Source organism: Somniosus microcephalus, chromosome 13 (assembly GCF_052327205.1).
Source record: "Somniosus microcephalus isolate GS21.2 chromosome 13, FLI_Smic_1.0, whole genome shotgun sequence".
Classification (NCBI taxonomy): domain Eukaryota; kingdom Metazoa; phylum Chordata; class Chondrichthyes; order Squaliformes; family Somniosidae; genus Somniosus; species Somniosus microcephalus.
This window is the reverse complement of record NC_140999.1, coordinates 155,298,593-155,325,130: the sequence shown is the minus strand read 5'-3', so window position 1 is coordinate 155,325,130 and position 26,538 is coordinate 155,298,593. Positions and strand designations below refer to the sequence as shown.

At 44.8% G+C, this 26,538-nt stretch overlaps 1 protein-coding gene across 1 annotated transcript in view; it reads right to left on the bottom strand.

The window, feature by feature from the left end:
* Positions 1-25,515, bottom strand: part of LOC147108691 (somatomedin-B and thrombospondin type-1 domain-containing protein) — a 37,094-nt gene extending 11,579 nt beyond the window's left edge. The window contains exons 1-3 of the mRNA XM_086005405.1: positions 25,061-25,515; positions 14,081-14,275; positions 10,887-10,965 (exon numbers count right to left, since the gene is read on the bottom strand). Coding sequence (XP_085861531.1) covers positions 10,887-10,965; positions 14,081-14,275; positions 25,061-25,283 — 497 coding nt within the window. The 5' untranslated portion in view covers positions 25,284-25,515. The remainder of the gene's footprint in view (positions 1-10,886; positions 10,966-14,080; positions 14,276-25,060) is intronic.
* Positions 25,516-26,538: the final 1,023 nt, after the last annotated feature.

Genomic DNA, 26,538 nt, shown 5'->3' with positions numbered 1-26,538 from the left:
CATTTTTAGAAGCCGCAGCGGAGAAGAAGGGCGAGCGCGGGAACGAAGGAAAGCGCGGGAGATGCCATTTTGTGCCAGCGGAGAAGAAGGGGAAGCGCGGGAGACACCATTTTTGACAGTTAAATCATACCCAGGGATGCCGAAGAGTGGCAGTATCTCTACGTTCGACAATGAAGTCGAAGATTGGGCGACATATGTGGAACGTATTGAGGTGTACTGCAGGGCGAATGAAGTGCCAGATGCTAGTAAAGCACTGGTTTTGTTAAATTCCATGGGTGCAAAAACTTATGGGTTACTGCAAAATCTAATAACCCCAGAGAAGCCGGTGAACAAGAATTTCGAAAGCATAGTAGAAATCCTACAGGACCACTTAAACCCCACACCGCTGCTGATAGCAGAACGATTTAAGTTCCATAAAAGGAACCAACACAAAGACGAAAGCAATGCTGAGTACCTAACGGAACTGCGCAAGCTATCAAAACACTGCCAGTTTGGAGCGGGACTAGCAGATACATTAAGGGACAAGTTTGTGTGTGGGCTACAAAGTGAAGGAACCCAGAAACGGCTTCTATCAGAAAAGGATCTTGCGCTGGACAAGGCTTTCAGTATGGCAGTATCACACGAAGCAGCCGCAAGGGGAGCTGCAGAGATACAACGGAGACCGTAAGAATATGGCACCAATGAAATGTCCTATGGAACAGGGACGTGCTATCGCTGCGGCAGAACAACACATGACCAGAAGGATTGTTGGTTCAAGGACCAAGTGTGCAGACAGTGCGGAAAAGCAGAATACATAGCAAGAGTCTGCAGGTCTGGGAAGAAAACCAACAGTAAGAAATCTCCACGGGAGAAGTACAAAAAGGTACACCAGGTGATGGACAGTGGTTCAGATGAACAGAAAAGTGACACAGACTCCGGAAGCAAGGAGCTGGGTTGTCTGAAACTAGATAAGGTAACCAAAATGGAGGATCACCAGACTATCTGGGTTACACTCAAGATAGATGGAGTCCAAGTGAAAATGGAATTGGACACAGGATCAGCCCTAACAGTCATAAACCAAAGGGACTACAAGCGGCTATTTTCACATATACCCTTGAAAGCTACAGAGATTGTCTTGAAGACGTATACGGGGCAAAAAGTTTACCCCAAAGGAAAAATAAGGGTGAAAGTGATATATATACAGGCCAGGAAATACCTAAAATGGATATATATTGTGGTGTATGTGCCTTTAAGAGCAATTATGGTGTATGTGCCTTTAAGAGCCCCAGGTGTGCGTAATGCCGGTAATTGCCACTTGGGCTATATAAGCCTGTGTATTGTGTATACCCTTTAGAAACCCCCCCCCAGACTTGCTTAGTAAATACCTATGAACCAACTCCTGTCTTCAGTGTCTTTATCTACACACGGACACTACATATATGTATTGCCAAATGGAGGACCACCACTGCTAGGACGTGAATGGATCCGGAAGATACAATTAGATTGGCATTCCATACAGGCACTGAAGGTTGAGGCCAAAAAGGATGACGACATCACACCTGGACGACTGTCAAAAATGCTAACTGACGCAAAAGAAGTGTTCCAGAAGGGACTAGCAACACTAAAAGGCATAACAGCAACGATTGAAATAGAGGAAAATGCAAGCCCAAAGTTTCTTAAGGCCAGACCAGTGCCTTATGCGATCAGACCAGCTGTCGAAGCAGAGCTGGAAGGGTTGGAACATTCAGGAGTACTGTCCAAAGTGGACTGGAGTGAGTGGGCTACACCCATCGTTCCTGTAATGAAGAGGTCGTTGAGTAATATGCCTGGGGAACCAAAGAAGGTCCGCATCGGTGGGGATTTTAAGCTGACAATGAACCCAGTCCTTCACACGGTACAATATCCGCTTCCACGAATTGAGGATATTTTTGCCTCGCTATCTGGAGCTAAACGCTTCACCAAAATTGATCTAGCCCAGGCGTACTTGCAAATGGAGGTAGAAGAAGCCTCGAAACAGTACCTCACGATCAACACTCATAAAGGTCTCTATCAATACAACCGGCTGGTGTTCGGGGTAGCATCGGCTCCGGCTATTTGGCAAAGGGTGATGGATCAAGTCCTGCAAGGGATTCCAGGGACCCAGTGTTATTTGGACGACATCCTGGTCACGGGCGAAAATGACAGTGATCACCTCGCCAACTTGGAGAAGGTGCTCACCAGATTAAAGGAATATGGGCTATGAGCTAATCGCCACAAGTGCGAGTTTTTCCAGAAGCAGATCTCGTATTGTGGCCACGTCATCGATGAAGAGGGGTTACATAAGTCCCCTGAAAAGATTGAGGCAGTAGTCAAGGCTCCAGCACCGGAAAATGTGTCACAACTGAGGTCGTTCCTCGGGCTGGTAAACTACTACCACAAGTTCTTACCAAATTTGTCCACGGTATTACACCCACTGAACACCCTACTGCAAACAGGGGTACCATGGAAGTGGGATGACGAACGTAGACGAGCTTTCCAGAAGTGTAAAGAATTGATCACATCAAAAGATGTGTTGGCCCATTTCAACCCAGCACTACCAATTCATTTGGCATGTGATGCATCACCATATGGTATTGGAGCAGTGCTGTCGCAGAAATTCCCAGACGGGTTGGAGAGGCCAGTAGCCTTTGCGTCTCGGTCACTAACCTCAGCCGAGCGCAACTACGCCCAGATTGACAAGGAGGCCCTCAGCCTAGTATGGGGAGTAAAAAAATTCAACCACTATCTGCATGGGCAGAAGTTCACCTTGCTGACTGACCACCAACCACTTGTCTCCATCTTTAATCCTAAGAAGGGCGTTCCAGTGATGACTGCACAACGGTTAAAGTGATGGTCCCTGTTTCTAGGGGCGAATCAATATGAAATAGAATATAAAGGCACGAAACAGCATGGGAACGCTGATGGGCTATCGCACCTGCCACTGCCTACTGTGGAGGAAGCACCAGCAGTGGACCCTATCGAGATATTTTATTCGTCAATAATTGAACGATTGCCAGTAACGAACGCGGATATAGAGAAGGAGACCCGCAATGATCCGACGCTGTCTCGGGTATATGATTTGACGGTGAGGGGATGGCCAATACATGGCGACTCACTGTTGCCAGCATTCTCATCCAGAAGAGAACAGCTGTCAGTATGCCAGGGGACAGTGATGTGTGGATCCAGAGTGGTGATTCCACCCAAGTTAAGGGAGAGAGTGCTAAATGAGCTACATGAAGGTCATCTGGGGGGAGTGAAAATGAAAAGCCTTGCTAGGGCTTATGTGTGGTGGCTGGGAATCGATCAACAAATCGAAGACCTAACTAAGAGCTGCTCAGGATGCCAGAAGGTCCAAAATGCACCACCACATGCCCCTCTACACCCATGGGAGTGGCCCTCCTCTCCATGGCAACGGGTGCATATTGATTTCGCTGGTCCATTCCTGGACTCAATGTTCTTAATAGCAGTGGATGCTCATTCGAAGTGGCCTGAGGTGATAAAAATGTCCTCAACCACTACAGAGAAAATGATTGCAGTCCTACGGACCATATTTGCCAGAAACGGTTTGCCAGAGCAGATTTGCTCTGATAATGGACCACAGTTTGTGTCCGAAGAGTTTCAAAAATTTATGAGAAGGAATGGGGTAAGGCATTACACATCCGCCTGTATCATCCAGCCACAAATGGATTGGCTGAGAGGTTCGTACAAACCTTTAAGAAGGCGATAAAGGCCATGTGCGACGATGAAATTCCACTACAGCATAAGATGGACAATTTCTTATTAGCCTACTGAAACGCGACACATGCAATTACCAACCAGACCCCGGCCATGATGTTCTTTAACCGAAGGTTGAGATCTCGTCTGGACTTGCTCAGACCAAATGTGCGAAGGAATGTTGAGGACAAACAATTCCAGCACATCAATGAGAAGCCGACAAGGAGCTTCAATGAAGGACAACCAGTCTTGGCCCGTGACTATCAAACAGAGAAATGGCAACCCGGAACGATATGCACAAGGCAGGGGCCATTAATGTACACAGTGGATGTCGGGGAGAACATTGTGAGATGCCACGTCGATCAGATCTTAGCGTCACAGGAACGCGTCAACCCCATGTCTCGAGTACCTGGGGATGAACCCGGCATACCGGTAGCATCTACCTCAGAACCAGTAGCAGTGGAACCCGATGAACTACCCGATGAAAAGGGGTCAGAATTGCCTCTGCACCAAGAACAAGAACCTCAGGAAAGGCGCTATCCCAAAAGGGTCAGGAAGCCGCCCCAAAGACTGAATCTATAAATGGACTATTGTTGTTTAATGTACATGTTAAAGTGTTAATTGTTATTTGAATATTAGGGCTACTACTAATCTAAAAGGGGAGGAATTGTAGTGTATGTGCCTTTAAGACAGAACTACTTTTACAGCTCCTGTATACTGTAGTACCGGCAGTGACCACACCTGTATATAAGCCTTGCGCATGCCTCTGTACCCCCAGTCTTGAGACTACCCTCCTCCAGTAAATACCTGTTTATTGTTAAGTTACAGCATCCGTGTGGTTATTGAAAAACAGCATAGAATCACGGATCTAACAATGGTGACCCCCAGGATGTTGATAGTGGGAGATTCGGTGATGGTAATGCCATTGAATGTCATGGGGAGGTGGTTAGACTCTGACTTGTTGGAGATAGTCATTGCCTGGCACTTCTGTGGCGCGAATGTTACCTGCCACTTATCAGCCCAAGCCTGAACGTCATCCAGGTTTTGTTGCATGCGGGCATGGACTGCTTCATTATCTGAGGAGTTGTGAATGGCGCTGAACACTGTGCAGTCATCAGCGAACATCCCCATTTCTGACCTTATCTTGGAGGGAAGGTCATTGATGAAGCAGCTGAAGATGGTTGGGCTTAGGACACTGCCCTGAGGAACACCTGCAGCGATGTCCTGGGGCTATGATGATTGACCTTCAACCACCACAACCATCTTCCTTTGTGCTAGGTATGACTCCAGCCAGTGGAGTGTTTTCCCCCTGTTTCCCATTAACTTCAGTTTTACTAGGGCTCCTTGATGCCAGACTCAGTCAAATGCTGCCTTGATGTCAAAGGCAGTCACTCTCACCTCACCTCTGGAATTCAGCTCCTTTGTCCATGTTTGGACCAAGGCCGTAATGAGGTTGGGAGCCGAGTGGTCTTGACGGAACCCAAACTGGGCATCAGTGAGCAGGTTATTGGTGAGTAAGTGCTGCTTGATAGCACTGTCGATGGCACCTTCCATCACTTTGCTGATGATTGAGAGTAGACTGATGGGGCGGTAAATGGCCGGGTTGGATTTGTCCTGCTTTTTGTGGACAGGACATACCTGGGCAGTTTTCCACATTGTCGGATAGATGCCAGTGTTGTAGCTCTACTGGAACAGCTTGGCTAGAGGCGCGGCTAGTTCTGGAGCACAAGTCTTCAGCGCCATAGCCGGGATGTTGTCGGGGCCCATAGCCTTTGCTGTATCCAGTGCGTTCAGCCGTTTCTTGATATCATGTGGAGTGAATCGAATTGGCTGAAGACTGGCTTCTGTGATGGTAGGGACCTCGGGAGTAGGCCGATATGGATCATCCACTTGGCACTTCTGGCTGAAGTTGGTTGCAAATGCTTCAGCCTTGACTTCTGCACACGCGCGCTGGGTTCCATCAACATTGAGGATGGGGATATCCCCCCCCCCACATTATTTAATTGTGTACCACCATTCACAACTGGATGTGGCAGGACTGCAGAGCTTTGATCTGATCCGTCGATTGTGGGATCGCTTAGCTCTGTCTATAGCATGCTGTTTAGCATGCATGTTTTCCTGTGTTGCAGCTTCCCTAGGTTTGCACCTCATTTTTAGGTACGCCTGGTGCTGCTCCTGGCATGCTCTTCTACACTCCTTATTGAACCAGGGTTGGTCCCCTGGCTTGGTGGTAATGGTAGAGTGAGGGATATGCCAGGCCATGAGGTTACAGATTGTGGTGGAATACAATTCTGCTGCTTCTGATGGCCCACAGCGCCTCATGGATGCCCAGTTTTGAGCTGCTCGATCTGTTCTGAATCTATCCCATTTAGCACGGTGGTAGTGCCACACAACATGATTGTTAGATCGGGTAATTAATTTCAGTGGACCACACTGATCGGAGGTCAACACACTAAAATAAAAGTTTGCAAGTCCGGTGGTAAGTTTTAAATAGTCGATTTATTGCATCACTTGATTTACACTGTTTGACTTCCTTCATCCGACTAACATCATATTCAAAATGGCTGGTTTTTATACAGCAGCAGATGTACCCACCCCCTTTATTACCATTGGCTCAGCAGCATGCATGCAGAGCTATGGTTGGTTCAACTACATCACACTGATTGGATCTCTGATACATCAATCATTCCTTTGTTCTCTAGTTAAGCAGAATCATCACTTTCAGTTTTAAGCTAAGATCAGCACTTTCACAGTTTAAGCTAAATCAGCATTTTCATTGTTCTCACTTTTTAAGTCAGCCGATGTGACGTTACCAGCTGTGATTGGATCTGATACATCACACCATTCAGATTTCTTTAAATCATTAGATTTTAATCATATTAAAATCTATGTTATTAAAATATATATATATTCCCTAACAATGATGGAGGGTGTCCTCAGTGTGAAGTTGGGCCTTTGTCTCCACAATGACTGTGCGGTGGTCACGGCTACCAATGCTGTCATGGACAGATGCATCTGCAACAGGTAGATTGGTGAGGACGAGGTCAAGTAGGTTTTTCGCTTGTGTTGGTTCTCTCACCACCTGTCGCAGGCCCAGGCTGGCAGTTATGTCCTTCAGGACTCGGCCAGCTCAGTCAGTAGTGGTGCTACCGAGCCGCTCTTGGTGATGGACATTGAAGTCCCCCACCCAGAGTACATTCTGTGCCCTTGCTACTCTCAGTGCTTCTTCCAAGTGGTGTTCAACATGGAGGAGTACTGATTCATCAGCTGAGGGAGGGCAGTAGGTGGTAATCAGCAGGAGGTTTCCTTGCCCGTGCTTGACCTAAAGCCATGAGACTCCGGATCTATACACCCTATTGGGAGGGTCTGCGAGCTCTCCACCACCTCCTTTGTGGTCTGCCAGCAGCTGTAGCTCCATGCGGTCATTCCACCTGTTGCTGCTGCTCCTCTTCCTCGAGCTAGGATGGAATGGCCAAAAGGATTCCCATTTACAGAAAAAGAGCCAGTACCCCTAATGCTTCCTGAAGGTTGTCCAGACATTATAAACAAAAAAACCCAGAAAATCTGACCCAAAAATGACTGAGAAATGTAAGCAAGATAGCTGGCAACATTTACATAAATTTAGATGAGAGCAAGTGAGTGCCCCTTTAAATACCACTGGACCTGGTCATTTGCCACCCTGTACTGGTCATGATTTGAGGGAGGGTTTAGGGAGTAGTGGTGGCAGCGGAGTCCAATAAAAGTAGCATCCATGTCCAAATCACATTATAGGATCCTCATTTAAATCTATTTATTAGGCTCCGGCCTGTTTTCAGCAGGAGCGCTGGCCACCTAAATTGAGGCCTCCTGAACATCACACAGGCAGGCCTCTGGCAGAAACTTGTTCATTTTTTTCTGCCATTTTGCCCCCGCTACCTCCCCATTCATGCCCTGCTTGATGAGAAGAATCAATCAATTTATTCTCATATTCCAAACTTTAATATTTAGAGGGTGTCCCTTACGTGCACTTTCACTCTGTGGGTCTGTCAGCACACCTTAGCATTCTTTTTGCTTCAACAATGGCTTTGCAATATGAAACCAGTTTCAATATTTAGTCATCTGTCTCACACAACTCTGACTCCCTTCTGCTTCTTTTACAGTGCCCTCATCCTGCTCAGATATACATGGTGCAGTTTGGAGCGTCAGTAGAATCACATTTAGAAGTAAATATAAAGAACACTGTGGTCATTGATTGGCTGACATCTTGGCTAAGGAACGTCACATAAATCCTATAGAGCATCACTAAATCCATATCAGAGAATTGACATTTAAGGTCTCCATGGCAATTTCTATAAAAAAAACACCTACTCTTCATTGTTGTGCTTTTAGGTCAGTTGGGAACAACTGCTGAGAAAGCTACAATGATACACAACTATATAGCCACAAAGGAATGTACTCAATCTAATAGATGCTACATCTACAGCAAAACAAGGTTTAAATTGTACATTTTTGTTTTTGTTCCAATTTGTAGTGCACTTTGCTATGATGTCATTAAGTCTAATTACATGCTCATCTCTCATTTATGATATAATTAGGGTAATTTCAGTTATACCACATTAGAGGGCCACACATGGGAGCTTGGGTCAAAGATAGAACTAAAGGTCTAGCAATGATTCTGCAACTCACAATCCCTTCGAGCATAGCTCCTCAAGGAGAGAGCAGGGTCCCTGACTTTATCTTGTCACTTTAGTACTTAATGTAGCCTTAATTGTTGATAAATTGATACATAGCTACATAGAGGATAGAAGCAGGAGTAGGCCATTTGGCCCCTTGAGCCTGCTCCGCCATTCAACGAGATCATGGCTGATCATCCAAATTCAGTACCCTGTCCCTGCTTTCTCCCCATATCCCTTGATCCCTTTAGCCTTAAGAAATATATCCAACTCCTTCTTGAATATATTTAATGAATTGGCCTCCTCTGCCTTCTGTGGTAGAGAATTCCACAGGTTCACCACTCTCTGGGTGAAGAAATTCCTCCTCATCTCTGTCCTAAATGGCTTACCCCTTATCCTTAGACTGTGACCCCTGGTTCTGGATTCCCTGACCATTGGGAACATCCTTCCTGCATCTAGTCTGTCCAGTCCTGTTAGAATTTTATAAGTTTCAATGAGATCCCCTCTCATTCTTCTAAACTCCAGCGAGTACAAGCCTAATCGACCCAATCTCTCCTCATACGTCATTCCTGCCATCCCAGGTATCAGCCTGGTGAATCTTCGCTGCACTCCCTCCATGGCAAGAACATCCTTCCTCAGATAAGGCAACCAAAACTGCACACAATACTCAAGATGTTGTCTCACCAAGGCCCTGTACAACTGCAGCAAGACATCCTTGTTCCTGTACTCAAACCCTCTTGCTACGAAGGCCAACATACCATTTGCCTTCTTAACCGCCTGCTGCACCTGCATGCTTACCTTCAGCGACTGGTGCACAAGGACACCCAGGTCTCGTTGCACTTCCCCTTCTCCTTCCCCTTCTCCCAATCTATTGCCGTTAAGATAATAATCTGCCTTCCTGTTTTTGCCACCAAAGTGGATAACCTCGCATTTATCCACTTTGCACGTTAATCTCTTATGCGGGACCTTATCGAAAGCCCTCTGAAAGTCCAAATACACCACATCCACTGGTTCTCCCTTATCTATTCTACCAGTTACATCCTCAAAAAATTCCAGTAGATTAGTCAAGCATGATTTACCTTTTGTAAATCCATGTTGACTTTGTCCGATCCTGTCACTGTTTTAGAAGTGCTCTGTTATTACATCTTTTAAGCTCTAGCAGTTTCCCCACTACCGATGTCAGGCTTACCAGTCTATAATTTCCCGTTTTCTCTCTACCACCTTTTTTAAATAGTGGGTTTACATTAGCTATCCTCCAATCCATGGGTACTGTTCCAGAGTCTATCGAATTTTGGAAGATGACCAGCAATGCATCTATATACCACTCCCACTAATGTTTTCTGCCCCTTGGTATTTCTCAGTTCTACCCATACAAATTCCACATCATCAGTGCTAATATCCTTCCTTACAATTGTGTTAATCCCCTCTTTAACCAGCAATGCTACCCCACCTCCTTTTCCTTTTTGCCTATCTTTCCTGAATATTGAATACCCCTGGATGTTGAGTTCCCAGCCTTGGCCACCCTGGAGCCATGTTTCCATAATCCCAATCATATCATATTCGTTTACCTCTATTTGCGCAGCTATTTCATCCACCTTATTATGAATGCTCCTCACGTTAAGACACAAAGCCTTCAGGCTTGTTTTTTTTAACGCTCTTAGACCTTTTAGAATTATTATTTACTGTGGCCATGTTTGATTTAAACCCTTGATTTCTCTGACTGCCACCTTTGTTTTTCTCCTTCCTGTCTTTTGCTTCTATCCTTGTTTCCCTTTCCTCTGTCTCCCTGCTCAGGTTCCCAACCCTCTGCCATTTTAGTTTAAACCCTCCCCCAGAGCACTAGCAAACACTCCCCCTAGGACATCAGTCCTGGTCCTGCCCAGGTGCAAACCGTCCATTTTGTACTGGTCCCACCTCCCCCAGAACCGGTTTCAATATCCCAGGAATTTGAATCCCTCCCCCTTGCACCATTCCTCTAGCCACGTATTCATCTGAAATATCCTTCTATTTCTACTCTGATAGTTTTTCCACAACTTATATTTTATATATACTTCATTCAAAATTAATACATTTGCTGTAAATATTACACAATAGTACTTTCACACATCTGAAATTCACAAGAAAAATTCCTGCACAAAGGATAATTTTCTTTAGTTATGGAACTGTTGATTGAGGTGCTGGGCAGCTGCAATGGATAATTGAACATTTTCCCATTTTTACATCCAGTGACTACACCAAGCATTCCCAGCAGGCCCAGTAGAACAGGAATTAGCTGCTGGGCAGAGATCCTTCCTTCCTTCCTGCCTTGGACTAAAATGTTCAAACTTATTTCATTTTGAACTCTCAGCAGCATGAATGAATGCTCATTTAAAATAATGGTAATCTAACTAGATTTGATTGAAAAAATGTTTCTCCCAACATTTTCTCCAAACAATTTCTTGGTTTGGCATTTAAAGTGCAATTAGGCATAGCTTAATTAGTTTCAGCACACTGTGGCAGACATTTTTGTGACCTTTTACTTACCCTGGCGCCTCAGATTCAATGAATACATCTCGCTTTCTTCGGGCTTTTCCATATCCCCCTGTGGTAATTAACGCAGGGACTGTACACATTAACACACAAAGATGCAAATCATGAGTGACATCACTAGGCAGATGTCCAACAAGGTTTCAAACAATATGAACAAAAAAGGTTTGTACTTCCGAGCGACACACAAAAAGATTTCCACTGATGGAAAATGAAACGTATTGAATTAAAGCTATCAAAAGTGCATTGCTTTATAAATGTTCCATTACTTCACAAGGTCAAAACAATGTGGCTGATCTTCATAAAGGATGTAAATTCCCCATGTGATTGTTTCAACCAGGTGGCATTTTAAACCATTACTGAACTGAAATTCTTGACTGCTATTTGCAAACATATTTACATCAGCACTAAAACTGCAGTGGGAATTATGCTGCGCATTAACTAAAGTGTCAATGAAAATGCTGATCACTAATAAATTATATAATGCTACAATAGACTCAACATGCAAACAGATTTATTTTTATAATATAGAAAATCTCATGCTGCTGCTCATAATAACTTGAAGGATACATTATTTTATAAGGATGGGAATCTGACAAAATGGAGATTTCTGTATTATACTTTATATGACTTTTGCTAGACAGGGAAAACATGACTTAAAATTAGCTTCAGTCAGCTGTGTTTCTGGGCAAAGTTCTTTGACCAGTGCACATAATTGGCTGCACAATCAGACCACGGCTCTAGATGGATCTAATTCACAAACCATTTATGGGCACAGGTTTCAGTTCATAGGAGGCGTAGGAACCTACCTTTTTTGCTGTGAATACAAGACAAAAGTGTTGGGAAAAAGTCTGAATTGTAACAGGAATAATTATATCATGTAAAGACCATGGCCCAGATTCTGCGGTCAGTGGCGAACCAATGGCTCTCGCCATTCATTACACTTACACTTGCCCACAGACTTTCTGAGGGTTGTTGCACTGGAACTTGCAGTAATTAGAAATCTAAAACAGTGTGGCGCCCTCTACAGGATCTGGGACCTGTGTGAACAGGGTGAGAAACTGTGTATGTTCTTAACCAATCAGATTGAAAAATCCTTACTGAGACATGCAGGGAGTAATTTTAACCCCCAAAAACAGGTGGATTTGGGTCGGGTGGGAGACTAAAAAAAAGCTTAAAATCTGAAACAGGAACCCAACCCTGCCCACTTATGGTTTTAAAGGAGGGGCAGGCAACCAATCCGCTCTCAGGAGGTGGGTCGGTCATTGATACCTTTTAAGGAGGCTGAATATTTCCACTTTTACAGTGTTTCTATCTTTAACCACAGTCGGCCGGGTTTCCCAGGCCTCGGGGAACCCGACAGGTAAAAGAAGGTGAAAAGGGCTGAATCCATCAAGTAAGTACCTTTACTGCAATGATTGATGGCCAGGAGGAGGAAGAGTGTTTCCTCCTGGCCCAACAGGCTAACCTTTAAACATCCACCCACCTCCACAATTTCCCCTCCCCCCTGACAGTCTCCCCCAACCCCTGTGATCACCGACCCCCAACTCTCCCCCTCCACCCCATCTCTCCACAATGTCCGACCTCTCCCACCCCCGAGATCACCCCTGACCTCGAGAGCTGAATGGGAGCATTCACATCCCGACGATGTGTTCGGCGAGTCGGGCGGAGGAGCGCAGCGCAACGAGCAGCAGCAGCAGACTCACGACACGCTGCAGCACGTCGGCCGGCAGCTCCATTTCGGGTAACTCGCAGTCCGGCTGGGAGGAGGGGAGCCGGGCATGGTGGCCAGAGCGGGAGAAGCAGGCCACCACACGTGGAGCCGGCAACAGTGAGGAGGAGGCCGCGGTGAAGAGGAGGACGGAGCGGCTGAGGGACATCGTGCTCCCACTGCCACGGGAAGCCATTGTATTGACTCTGAACGCGGCGCTGTATGTATAGCTGACGCGTCCCTACGGGGAACAAGCATTCCATTGTACTTGTTACATATGGCAAATAAATCGAATCTGAATCTGAATCTGAATCTGAATCTAAATCTGAACCATGCTCTACCACCACCCACCTGCTCTCCGACCATCCCCACGATCACCCTGAAGCCCCCAACAATGCTCTACCCATCCAACCCCAACCCCAACGCCCCCCAACCCCCCGCGAAACGTAACTGATCCTCGGCTACGACCTGTTCTGGAGCATTCCCTAGCCGACTGGCAGTCAAGCCTGTCAATCAGGCTGGCTTCCAGGTGGGGAAATCGATTTTAAATAAAACTCGCACGCCACCGTTTGGGGAAACCGGAATTCTGGGTTGCCCTACAGTAATTCCTCCCACCCCCCCACAACTCCGAAATCCCGCCCCAGTAAATATTGGGGTCGCAGAGTTTGAACCAGGAAGTGTAATTTAAAATTGTTAATTCAATGTCAAATCATGTACAAAAAAAAGTGAAATAAAGAGAGGGAAAGAAAGATGGGATTAAGTGAGACAGAGATAAAAGAGACATAAAGAAAAAGTTTTTTTTAAATTTTAATCTCGAATAATTAAATTGAGCTTAAACTCCCTACAGTTGATTTTGTCCCTCTGTCCTGGGTTGAGATTTGTTCATTATTATAATTTTGTCCATCCTCCAACCTGCAGCAAAACTAACAGAACTCACCACAAATTATTTTGGAGGAGTTATGTCAGGTTGCACTGTGATATGAAGTTGTGATCTGTCCATTGTAAAGCCAGTGTCTTACCATCATACTCTACAACACCCATCCACAGACTGTACTTTTATATATGGCAGAATATGATGTGTTAATTTTCTCCAAGGGGCAAAATTTAGAATCCTAAAGTTACCAAAATAATAGTCTGTTAACCTTTCAACATCAATTCTTAACCACAAATTGTGCCTTAAAAGATGTTTACTGTACAGGTTTTTTTTTACAACTGTACATACCAAATAATCATTTTACAGAACCGCCCACCCCCCTCCCCCCCCATACTGCAACTATTTTTGGATAAATTCAATGCCACATCACAAAATCATTCAAGATTCACCCAGTCAAACTCAATTATCCTCAGTACTGAAGGGTAGGTCGCTTTAAATAGATTTCAGCTATTACTAAAAGTTAGGCGTTTATAAAGCATCAAATACATTTCACTTACAAATAATAGTGTAAACAGATCCTACCGATAAATGAAAGGTACAACATACCAAAGGACTGCCTGCACAATCTGTCCTGGTCACTGTGATATTCCACGCAGCCTGCTCTTTCCTCTAAGGGAGGACACGGCTCGCCACCATTCTGTGGCTCTTGTGTGATGTACCGCTGACGAACACGATACGTATTCTTGCATTGTTCTGCACAGCCACTCCAGAAACTCCATTCAGTCACTTTGCAAGAAATAGCTAATAAAGCAATAGAAAGACTGATACTGTAATTGGTATGATATGTAAAGAGAAACAGAGACTGCTTTTAAAATAACCCAAAAGTGTATTTTCCCAACCCTTTTCATCTTAAAAAAGTATTTGTATTGGGGCATGGATTCACAGGCAGCAAGAACATCACCCAAGTAGGCCATGCTTCCTTCATGAATCTGAACAATGTAAATCGGCAATCGTGAGGGGTTGCAAACACAGACAATGTTTTAAATTGCACCAGTTGAGACCAATGTTCACATTGAGAAAATAGAAGCTGTGGTTTTTACCCCACATAACTGTGCTCCTTTGCCATTGACTCATGATAAATTTATTGTCCTGCTTGACACAGAACTGAATTTCAAACCCCACATCCAATCCATCACTACTTACTTCCATCTACACTTCTACCTCACCCCCGCTGAAACCCTTATTTACTCAATTACTTCAATGTCCACCTCGTCAGCCTCTCTTCTTCATAAATCCCAATTTGCCCAAAACTCACCCATATCCTGTTTCACACTAACTCCCATATACCCATGTCGTTGATGATCCTTGTTTGTCCAATGTATGGAATTAAAAATGTATTTACAGCTTTTCCAGGTGCACCTATTTCTGCAATCTCCTTCAGCCTTAAGCCCCCTCCCACACTGTTCAGTCCTCTAACTCTGGCCCTCTGTGCATCTCTCCTCCCTTTCCCCCTTGTTGTTGGCAGTGCCTTCACCTGCCTTTGCCCTACTCTCTGGAACTCACTCCCTTAACTCCTCCACCTGTCTACTTCTGTCTAAATCTTTTCAGTGGAAATCTTTTTGTGTGCCGCTCGGAAGTACAAATCTTTATTGTAAATAAGGAGAAACTGCGTCTAGTGGCAGGAGGGTTGGTAACCGGAGGACTCAGATTTAAGGTAAAAGAACCAGGGGGGAAACAGCTTTAATTCAATATGTTTCATTTTCAATGAAACTTTTGGTCACCTTTTCTGAATGCTCTCACTATGACTTCATAGAATGATACAGCACAGAAGGAGGCCATTTGGCCCATTGTGCCTGTGGTGGCTCTTTGGTAGAGCTATCCAATTAATCCCACTCTCCTGCTCTTTCTCCATAACCCTGTAAATATTTTCCCTTCAAGTATTTATCCAATTCTCTTTTGAATGTTACTAGTGAATCTGTTTCCACACTCCTTCAGGCAGTGCATTCCAGATCACAACAGATCACAACAAATCACTGCTTAAAAAAATGTTTCCCCTGGTTCTTTTACCTTAAATCTGGGTCCTCCGGTTACCAACCCTCCTGCCACTAGACGCAGTTTCTCCTTATTTACTCTATCAAAACCATTCATGATTATGACACCTACATCAAATCTCCTCTTAACCTTCTCTGCTCTAAGGAGAACAACCCCAGCTTCTCCAGTCTCTCCATATAAATGAGGTCTCTCATCCCTGGTATCAATCTAGTAAATCTCTTCTGCACCCTCTCCATGGCCTGGACATCCTTCCTAAAGTGTGGGGGCCTTACTTTTGTACTCTATTCATAAACCAAGGATCTCATATACTTTTTTAACAGCCTTCTCAACTTGTTCTGCCACCTTCAAGGATTTGTGTACATACACCCCCAGGTCTCTCTGTTCCTGCACCCCCTTTATTGTTGTATCATTTAGTTTATATTGCCTCTCCTCATTCTTCCTACCAAAATGTATCTCTTCACACTTCTCGGCGTTAAATTTCATCTGCCATGTGTCTTCCCATTTCACCAGTCTGTCTATGTTCTCCTGAAGTCTGTTATTATCTTCTTCATTGTTTACTACATTTACAAGTTTCATGTCATCTGCAAACTTTGAAATTATGCCCTGTATACCCAAGTTCAGGTCATTAATATATATCAAAAAGAGTGGTCCTAATACTGACCCAAGGGGAACACCACTGTATAACTCCATCCAGTCTGAAAAACAACTGTCCACCATTACTCTCTGCTTTCTATCCCTTAGCCAATTTTGTAACCACGCTTCACTTTCCCTTTAATCTCATGGCCTTTAAATTTGCTAACAAGTCTATTATGTGGTACATTGTCAAACGCCTTTTGAAACTCCATATACACATCAACCGCACTACCCTCATCAACCCTCTCCGTTCATCAAAGAACTTGATCAAGTTAGTCAAACACAATTTACCTTTAGCAAATCTGTGCTGACTTTTATTTATTAGCCCGTACTTTTTCAAATGCCAATTAATATTGTCCCAGATTATTATCTCTAAAAGTTTCCCCACTACCGACATTAGGTGTACTGGCCTGCAGTTACTGGGATTATCCCTCTCCCCTTTTTTAAACAGGAGTGTAACATTTGAAATCCTCCAGTCCTTTGGCACCACCCCCATATCCAGGAGGATTGGAAGATTGTGGCAATGTCCACCTTTACTTTCCTCAGTAACCTAGAATGCATCTCATCTGGACCGGGTGGTTTTTCTACTTTCAGGACTGCCAACCTCCTTTTTATCTGTTTTTATCCTATCCAATATCGCTACAGCTTCCTCCTTTACTATTACATTGGCAGCATCCTCTTCTCTAGTGAAGACCGATGCAAAGTATTTATTTTGTACCTCAGCCATGCTCTCCGCCTTCACAAGATCTCCTCTTTGGTCCTTAATTGGCCCCACCTTTCCTTTGACTACCCTTCTACGTGTTTATAAGAGACTTTTGGATTCCCTTTTATGTTAGCTGCTAATCTATTCTCATACTCTCTCTTTGCCTATTTTATTGGGCCAGAAATTCGCGGCCAGAAGCGTGAGTACGGTCGGGGTACTCACGCATCTGGCTGTTGGAAATGCCGGCGTTCAGCAGGAACAGCGCATGCGGGGAACGCCGGCATTTCCAGACCCGAGGTCTATTCACAGCGCGTGCGACTGCACAGGCAGCGCTTGCGCAGTGAACTTTGTGGATTTCAATGATGGATTCGGTGAGGGTAAGTCCTTCGAAGTTACACTTGAAAAAAGCAAGTGTAAAGTTGTTCATTGGCTGCGGAGGAAGATATATTTTATCGTGGAGCTTCTGAAATGCAATATTTTTGTTTGGGAAAGGGAGGGAAGTTATTTTAAGAAATTTTAAGTAAGTTTTAAAGCTAAACATTTTTTTTTTTAAAGGGTTTTCAGAACGGTAGGTAGAAGGAGCAATTGTGGCTGTGTGAATGGAATGTGAGAATGAGTTATGTATGTATGTCCACATATATTCCTTTACGTATATGTATGTATGTTTTATATTCCTTTACTAATGTGTATGAATGTATGTTTTTAATTATGATTTTCCAATAAGTTACTTTCTCTGAAAGTCATAATTAAATAATACATTCATACACATAAGTAAAGGAATATATACATAACACGCAAAGGAATATATACAGACATACATACTTTCAGAAGCTCCACGATAATAAATATCTTCCTCCGCAGCCTCTGGAGCAACTGTACCCATGCTTTTTTCATGTGTAACTTGTAATGACTTGACCTCACTGAAAGCATTAATGAAAGCGGCGAGTTATACTGCGCACGCGCTGCCTGTGCAGTCGCACACGTTCTGCCTCTGAACCCCTTCGTTCAGAGGACAGGAAATGCCGGTTTTCCCCACATGCTCTGTGCATGCTGAAAGCCGGCATTTCATCCGGCCAGATGCGTAAGTACCCCGACCGTACTCGCGCATTTGGAAGGGAATTACTGGGCCAACATTTTACATGTCAATAAAATGAAAAATTTAACAATTGCACGACTTGCCCCCTCGCATCTGCGACTGAGGGTCCAAGGAGGCGCATTGCGCAAGAGGTCATCATCGTACATATCCTCACACTGTTCCCTTTGGGGAACTGTATGAAGTGGTGGAAGGATTTATGGCCGTGATTAACGCTCATTCCGTGACCGTAACCATCTTTGAACCAGCCATTAGGGTGGTTAGTCCTATGGCGGGAGGGTTTTACGGGCTCCCACAACCCATCTGAGGGGGGGGGGCGGCCATCAACACCCACGGACGCAAGTATCCCGCTGGATGTCCACCCAGAATTTAAAGTTGGAGCTTCGACTCCACTTGCCGGGACTGTCTGGAGTGGGGTTCAAAACCCTACTCCTTCTGGCCCAGCGGCGGGGATGCTTACTGCTACGCAAAAGGCCCACTCCGCACAAAAGGTGACACCCATACGTTTCCTGCGCCTTTTCCCTCCCCGTGACTGGAGCCCTATGCTGCCATTTCACGTTGCTAATCGGATTGGGCCTTTATCATAGCGGTAGGATCCCCGCCGCTGGGCCAGATCAGGGTAGGGTTTCGAACCCCGCTCCAGACAGTCCCGGCAAGTGGAGTCGGAGCTCCGGCTCTAAATTCTGGGTTGACATCCAGTGGGATATTTGCGTCCGTGGGTGTGGGTGGCCCCCCCTCCTTGTATAGCTTGTGGGAGCCCGTAAAACCCTCCCGCCATAGGACTAACCGCCCTAATGGCTGGTTCAAAGATGGTTACGGTCACGGAATGAGCGTTAATCATGGCCATAAATCCTTCCACCACTTCATACAGTTCCCCAAAGGGAACAGTGTGAAGACACGTATGACGACGACATTGCTAAATAAATAAATGGAATTAAAAAAATTCTTTTAGGGCTTTTAAAAGTCTTTAAATTGCTTTAATTCTCTTTAAAACTACTTCAGATTACTCAAAATAATGTAAACATTTTTAAAAGTTTATAAAAGTTACCAAAATCTTCAAAAAACTTCCAAAAACCTATTTAAACTGCTGCTTTGCATGTAAAAATGCTTAGCAGCTTGACAGAAACATTGGGGGCGTGTCCAGTGAAACTGAGACCTCAAGGGGCGTGTCTCACTTGCACTGCACGCTCCTGGCTTCGCGCTGGCTGCACTCCTGGGCGGCGTGACGTCATACGCTGCCCGGGATTCTTCTTTTTCAAACACCAAGTCCAGGCGTCCCTGGAGCTGATCGGCAGTAGCGCGGGGTAAGTGCATATACGGGGCTTGCACGCGCGGCAAGCCCCGTTCACCAATTTCTGGCCCATTCTTTTTTTTAGATCTCTGTAGTGTCCGTGTGTAGATAAAGACACTGAAGACAGGAGTTGGTTCATAGGTATTTACTAAGCAAGTCTGGGGGGGGTTCTAAAGGATATACACAATACATAGGCTTATATAGCCTAAGTGGCAATTACCGGCATTACGCACACCTGGGGCTCTTAAAGGCACATACACCACAATTCCTCCCCTTCTAGCTAACTAGTACATCATATTTTAAGTAATTATTAATTACATGTGATATGCAAAATAATATACATTGCTGTATTAATTAATTATAAGTTAGTCTCTCAGGAGGCTTCCTGACTCGGTCCGGATAACACCTCGGGGGTGTAGTAGTTTCTGGTGGTGTAGTAGGTTCTTCTGGCAAGGCTGATTCGGCTTGAAGGCCAGTGTCGGGTTCATCGGGTTCCAGTATCACCGGATCGGAGGTAGATATGGGTATCTCTACTTCATCGCTAGATGTATAGCGTGGTGGTGTAGGTTGTCCCTTTTCGGATGACTTGATGATTTGGTGAGCATGGCGCCTTATTATGCTTTCTCCGATGTCCGCGGTATACATCAGTGGTCCTAGTCGTGTGCAGATAGTTCCAGGCTGCCATTTCTCGGTACGGTAGTCCCGGGCCAAAACCAGTTGGCCTATCTGGAAGGCCCTAGTTGGCCTTTCATTCATGCCCTGAAACTGCCGGTTCTCCACGTCCCTTCGGATGTTGGGCTTGACCAAATCCAGCCGGCATCTTAGGTTTCTATTGTAGAACATCATGGCGGGAGTTTGGTTTGTAACCATATGTGTTGCATTCCTATATGCAAATAAGAAGTTATCCACCTTGTGCTGAAGTTTTATGTCTTCATTACCCATGGCCTTTATGGCCTTCTTAAAGGTCTGGACAAACCTTTCAGCCAATCCATTGGTGGCGGGATGGTATGGGGCGGACGTGTAGTGCTTTACCCCATTGTTCTTTAAGAACTTTCTGAATTCTTCGGACACAAATTGCGGTCCATTATCAGAACATATCTGTTCCGGCAGCCCATTCCTGGCAAATATGGTCCTTAATACTGTGATGGTTTTTTCCGTGGTGGTGGAGGACATCTTTATTACCTCCGGCCACTTGGAGTGTGCATCAACTGCGATTAAGAACATTGAGTCCATAAATGGACCAGCAAAGTTGATGTGCACCCTTTGCCAGGGAGATGAGGGCCACTCCCATGGATGTAGAGGGGCCTGTGGCGGAGCATTTTGGACCTTCTGGCATCCTAGGCAGCTCTTGGTCATGTCTTCGATGTCTCCATCAATACCTGGCCACCATACAAATGCCCTAGCTAGGTTCTTCATTTTCACTCCACCCAGATGCCCCTCGTGAAGCTCCTTTAGCACTTTATCCTGGAGTTTGGGTGGAATCACCACTCTGGATCCACACATCAAGGTTCCTCGACATACTGACAGCTGTTCTCTTCTTTGCGAGAATGCTGGCAACAGTGGTTCGCCATGTGCTGGCCATCCCTTCATTGTTAAATCGTAGACCCGTGAGAGAGTAGGGTCATTTCTGGTCTCCCTTTCAATGGCAGAATTTGTCACCGGTAGACATTCCACTATGGTAGAGTGGAATATCTCTACTGGGTCTACTGTAGGTGCCTCTTCTATCGTTGGCAACGGCAGGCGCGATAAACCGTCAGCATTCCTATGCTGTTTTGACCCTTTGTATTCAATGTTGTATTGGTGTGCCCCTAGAAAAAGGGACCACCTCTGTAGTCTTTGTGCCGTCATAATGGGGACACCTTTCTTAGGGTTGAATATGGAGATGAGGGGTTGATGGTCAGTCAGCAAGGTAAATTTTTGTCCGTGTAGGTAATGGTTGAATTTCTTCACTCCCCATACCAGGCTGAGTGCTTCCCTGTCTATCTGGGAATAGTTACGCTCAGCTGAGTTCAATGAGCGTGACGCAAAAGCTATCGGCCGTTCCGAGCCATCAGGGAATCTATGGGACAATACCGCTCCTATGCCGTAAGGGGATGCATCGCACGCCAGTCTGATTGGTAGTGATGGGTTGTAATGAGCCAAAACTTTCTCGGATGTGATTAAGTCTTTACATTTATGGAAGGCACGTTTACAGTCTTCGTTCCATTTCCAAATCACTCCTGTGTATAGAAGATCATTAAGAGGGTGTAGAATAGTTGATAAGTTCGGTAAAAATTTATGATAGTAATTTATTAATCCCAGGAATGACCTCAATTGTGAAACATTTTCAGGTGCTGGGGCTTTTATAACTGCTTCAATTTTTTCAGGTGACTTATGCAACCCTTCCTTATTAATTATGTGGCCACAATATGATACCTGATTTTGGAAAAATTCGCACTTGGGGCGATTTGCTCGTAGGCCCCGTTCTTTCAGCCTAGTGAGCACCTGCTCCAAATTGGCAAGGTGCTCGTTGTCGTTTTCTCCTGTTATAAGGATGTCGTCTAGGTAACACTGAGTCCCCGGAATCCCTTGCAGGCTCAACCTCCATCTGTAGATATGCCTGTGCCAAGTCAATTTTTGTGAAACGTTTTCCTCCGGATAGTGAGGCGAAAATATCTTCTATCCTCAGAAGAGGATACTGTACCATGTGAAGGACCGGGTTTACAGTCACCTTAAAGTCCCCACAGATGCGAATTTTTCTCTGTTCCTCAGAGTTATTTTTCAATGCTTTTTTCATGACTGGAACGATGGGTGTTGCCCATTCGCTCCAATCTATTTTGGATAATATGCCTGCCTTTTCCAAATTCTCCAGCTCTGCCTCGACTGCCGGACGTATTGCGTATGGCACCGGTCTTGCCTTAAAAAATTTTGGAATTGCTGCATCTTCCACTTTTATTGAGGCGGTGATGCCTTTCAAGGTTCCTAGTTTCTCTTGAAACACTTCTTTGGCGTTGGCCAAGATGTCTTTTAATCGTTCAGGTATGATGTCATCATTGTTTTTTTCCTTACTGGTCACCGTCAGTGCCTGAATGGAGTGCCAGTCTAAACGTATCTTCCTTATCCATTCACGTCCCAACAACGGTGGACCACCATCTTGTAGAATGTATAAATACAACTTTTGTATTTCTTTGCCGTTGTATACCACAGGCACCTTTATTTTTCCTTTGGGGTATACTTTCTGCCCCGTATATGTTTTTAAGATAATGGATGTGTCTTTTAGAGGTATATGCGAAAATAGCCTCTCGTAATCTCGTCGATTTATTACGGTTAGAGCTGATCCTGTATCTAGCTCCATTTTAACTGGGAACCCTGCTATTATGAGGGTAACCCAAATGGTCTGGTAATCTTCATTGGCAATTACATTATGTAATTTGAGAGAGCTTAGTCTCTTGTTCCCGGAGTCGCTATCGCTCTTCTGGTCTTTGGAGCTACTGTCCGTCATCATTTGTACCTTTCTGTGCTTTTCCTTATTGATTCTTTTCCCGTTAGTGGATTTTTTATTTTCAGATCGGCATACACGTGGAATGTGTCCCATCTTTCCGCATCGCCTGCATGCTTTTTCTTTGAACCAGCAATCCCTCTGGTCATGGTTGGATCTGCCGCAGCGATAACACCTCTCGAATCCCCGTGTCATTTCATGGGTGCCGAAGTCCTGTGGCCTTTGCTGTATCTTTGCCGCTCCTATTGCACTGAAAGCCTTGTCCAGTGTTAAATCTTTTCCAGAAGATACCTTTTTTTGTGTTTCTACACTTAGGGGATTGCAGATGAATTTGTCTTGCAGAGAACCTGCCAGTCCTGCCTCGAATTGGCAGTGTAGGGTATCAACAATCTCCTCAAAATTCTTGTCCATCGGTTCGGCTGGAGTGATTAAGTTGCGTAACAGCTTGTATGTTTCTGCGCCCATTAGATCCAGAAGCACTGAAGCTTTTTTTTCATCTTCGATTCCATTTGCGGTGCAAAACACCTCCACTCTTTCTACATATGTGGTCCAATCCTCTATCTTGTTATCAAAAACATCAATATTGCCAAAGTTAGGCTCTGTTTCGTTATCAAAAGCATCAATATTGCCAGACTTAGGCATTTCAAAAAAAGATATGGTGCTTCCCGTGCTTTTTTTTTTTCTCTCTGTAGCAATGATATGGCGCTTCCTGCGCTTTCCCGCCGCTGCTACCGATAACAACGCTGTTTTACTGTGGTTTCTGTTTATTCACTGTTGGAGACTCGTTCCCGACGGAGGTCTAAACGCTGACCTGCTTGCCACGCCGGCCGTCTCCCGAGTGCACCCTCCCAGTCCGTTATTGCTTGCCTCCGATTTCGCTGCCTGTCTCAGCTGTAGAGCCTGCCACTGGAGCTCCAGCCTGACGCCCAGGAAGGATTAGCGCAGTACCTGCCACCAGCTTGGCCAGCTGGTGAAACCACAGTTTCTATTACTTCCTTGAGTCTTCTGGACGCTGGAGGAATCGATGTCCTTGAGGTGCTGCCGAATTGCAGGTAAGTCCGTTTCCACTTCGTCGCCACTGTAGTGTCCGTGTGTAGATCAAGACACTGAAGACAGGAGTTGGTTCATAGGTATTTACTAAGCAAGTCTGGGGGGGGGGGTTCTAAAGGATATACACAATACATAGGCTTATATAGCCCAAGTGGCAATTACCGGCATTACGCACACCTGGGGCTCTTAAAGGCACATACACCACAATTGCTCTTAAAGGCACATACACCACAATCTCCTCTGTACTTTCATTATTCAGCTTCGCATCCATTCCTTTTGATTTTTCCCTCTGAAATGCCTTTAGGTACCAAACAAGTGCAAGTTATTATTATATGTGCATTTCCAACAGAGTTACCAGATAGCAACCAAAAGCATGGTGATCTTTTCTCACCGCGCACTCCCAAGTTATTATCCTACCAACATTGTTTGCCAAATAAGTTTAAATGACTTCGCAATTTTTGGGGGCTGAGTAATGAACTCATACAATGAGAATAGATTAGCGGCTAACATAAACCTAATCTTGGCATCCATTCCCAAGTGAGTTGCCAAATAACTAATACATCACACCCCCAATCCAACAGTAAAACTGTCACCTTTCGACTAGTCCCAGTACAAAGTACTGCCCAAACATACAACACTTTCAATTATACCCAGACTGAAAAGGGTCCTCTTTTATTCCATCAGGTTGTATATTGTCAGTTTGTAGTTTACTTGGTGTCGCTTTATTTTAAAAAAAAACATGCATTCCTCGCTTTCCTTAGGCCTATGCTCCAGTTCGAGGGAAATAACGAGGATTGGTCTATGCACAGTTCGCCAAGGGCTTTCTGTCCGACTGTTTCTTACCCTAGTGGAGGATGTTTTTGACTCCTTTAACACGGCGCCACAGATGCTGGCCACATTTTACAAGTTGTAATATTTAACCGAAAATCTTTCAAGTATTTTTTTTTAACGTGTATATAATCTATTAGGTAAAACTCGATATTAGATATATATTCCCAATGATCTGGGGGTTTGGTGTTGGGACAGGCACTGCCCACCTATCTACCACGGTTAGAACTATTTTCCTAAAAGCTTCAGTGTTCAATCCACAGACGGGCTTCACTGTATCCGTCCCGATTTGTGAAAAGCTCTTTAATATTTAGACTGGCGCTGACAACCGATTCGGCTTTGGGGCGGGGGCTGGGTGGAATTTCTCTTCCACCCTAAATAGGACAACGCAGCAACATTATAGATTTTTTAAATTGGCAAAAGTTTTTTTTGAAATAAAGAGAGAAAACCTGGGTTACCTGGGCAGGCGAGTTGGTAATCGTGGCAACAATCCAGGGTATGTCTACAAGCCTGGTCACAGTAACAGGTTCCGTGGGAGCGATCGGGCCGCCAGCCAGTGGTGCGACATTCGGGCTCTCTACCCTTACAGCAACTTCCCAGATCCACACAGCCACCTTCAGCACCGGCTCCCAGCAAAACTAACCCCAACCCCAGAACCGAAATCACGGCTCTCAACTCCATTTCAATCGGTCCAAATCATCAGTGGATCTTCCCAATCCGTTTCTCTTTGATTTGTTTCCCCACCTTCTCCGACACTTGTCCCAGTTTCTAGCGATCAGTCTCCTTTCCGAACTTCAGCAATAAATCGGCCGCGGGACCACTGTCAAATCCACGGCCGCTTCCATTTCCCAATCAGATCGGCCAGCTCCAAGCTCGTCAGTTTCAATCTCGGTGACCTTTAGCCTCAACCTTGGTCACATCAATCTGGTGCGTTTCAGACTGAAACCCACACACTCCGAACAACATGGGCTGTTTTTTTTTATGAATAATTATTAAACCTATTGTGAATGGAAGAAATATTTCCCATTTTAATCCACGATAGATTTAGGCAACAGATAAGCCATGTCATTTTTTTTAACAATAGAAAGTGCTTAAAATTTTCAAATGGTTCTAGGTTGATCACATGAAATTATACTGAGTTTTATGTGGGATGTTTTATGTTGTCCATCATAAATAGACATTTCAAAAATATTTTTCATTGACCATTCGCTTTAAGACTTTGGGAAGTTCGTATTTTTTTTCCAAATCAGATCTTTGTTAATTAGTCTGAGGTGTGGGAGGTTCCGCTGTCAATGTATTCGTAATCTGCAGCGATTTTGAGCAATACTTGTCTGATGACATTAATAATTAACTTGCACACCAGAGCCCCCGGTAGTTAATTCTACTTAATCCACCCACCAACGTTTTGCTATAATTAAGGTGCATTCAGGTCCTTTCTTAACGTCCAATTGCTTTAATTCAACAAATGAACCTTCCCAAAGTTACTGTATTTAAGTCCACGGATACACATATCTCTATGTTACGGGCACTCGGACCAAGGGCCGATGGTGTGACGGGCAGAGAGAATCCAGCCCAATGTGTACACTGAATATGAAAATTGTTTACAGCGACCGCACCGGTGATTTAAGTCATTTTTCTATAAGACTGAAAGGCGACCAGCTGGAGACTGTGTTCAGACTCATGGGAGAGGGTGTCCAAGTAATGTAGGATGTTGTATAACATCAACAAAAAGTGACGGGACGATCGACAAGTTTTATTTACGAGAGTGAGTGCAGTGAGAATACACCCAACAAGTGGAACAAGTGTTGAAAGCAAAAGCAAATCTGCGCGCGAGCATTTCCTTTTGCTCAGTGTGGATCCTGCAGACCGTTTAGCTTCGCTTTACAGGCTGCAGAGACTGGTACCAAACCTGGCTGGATCCCAGTTGGAAGCGACT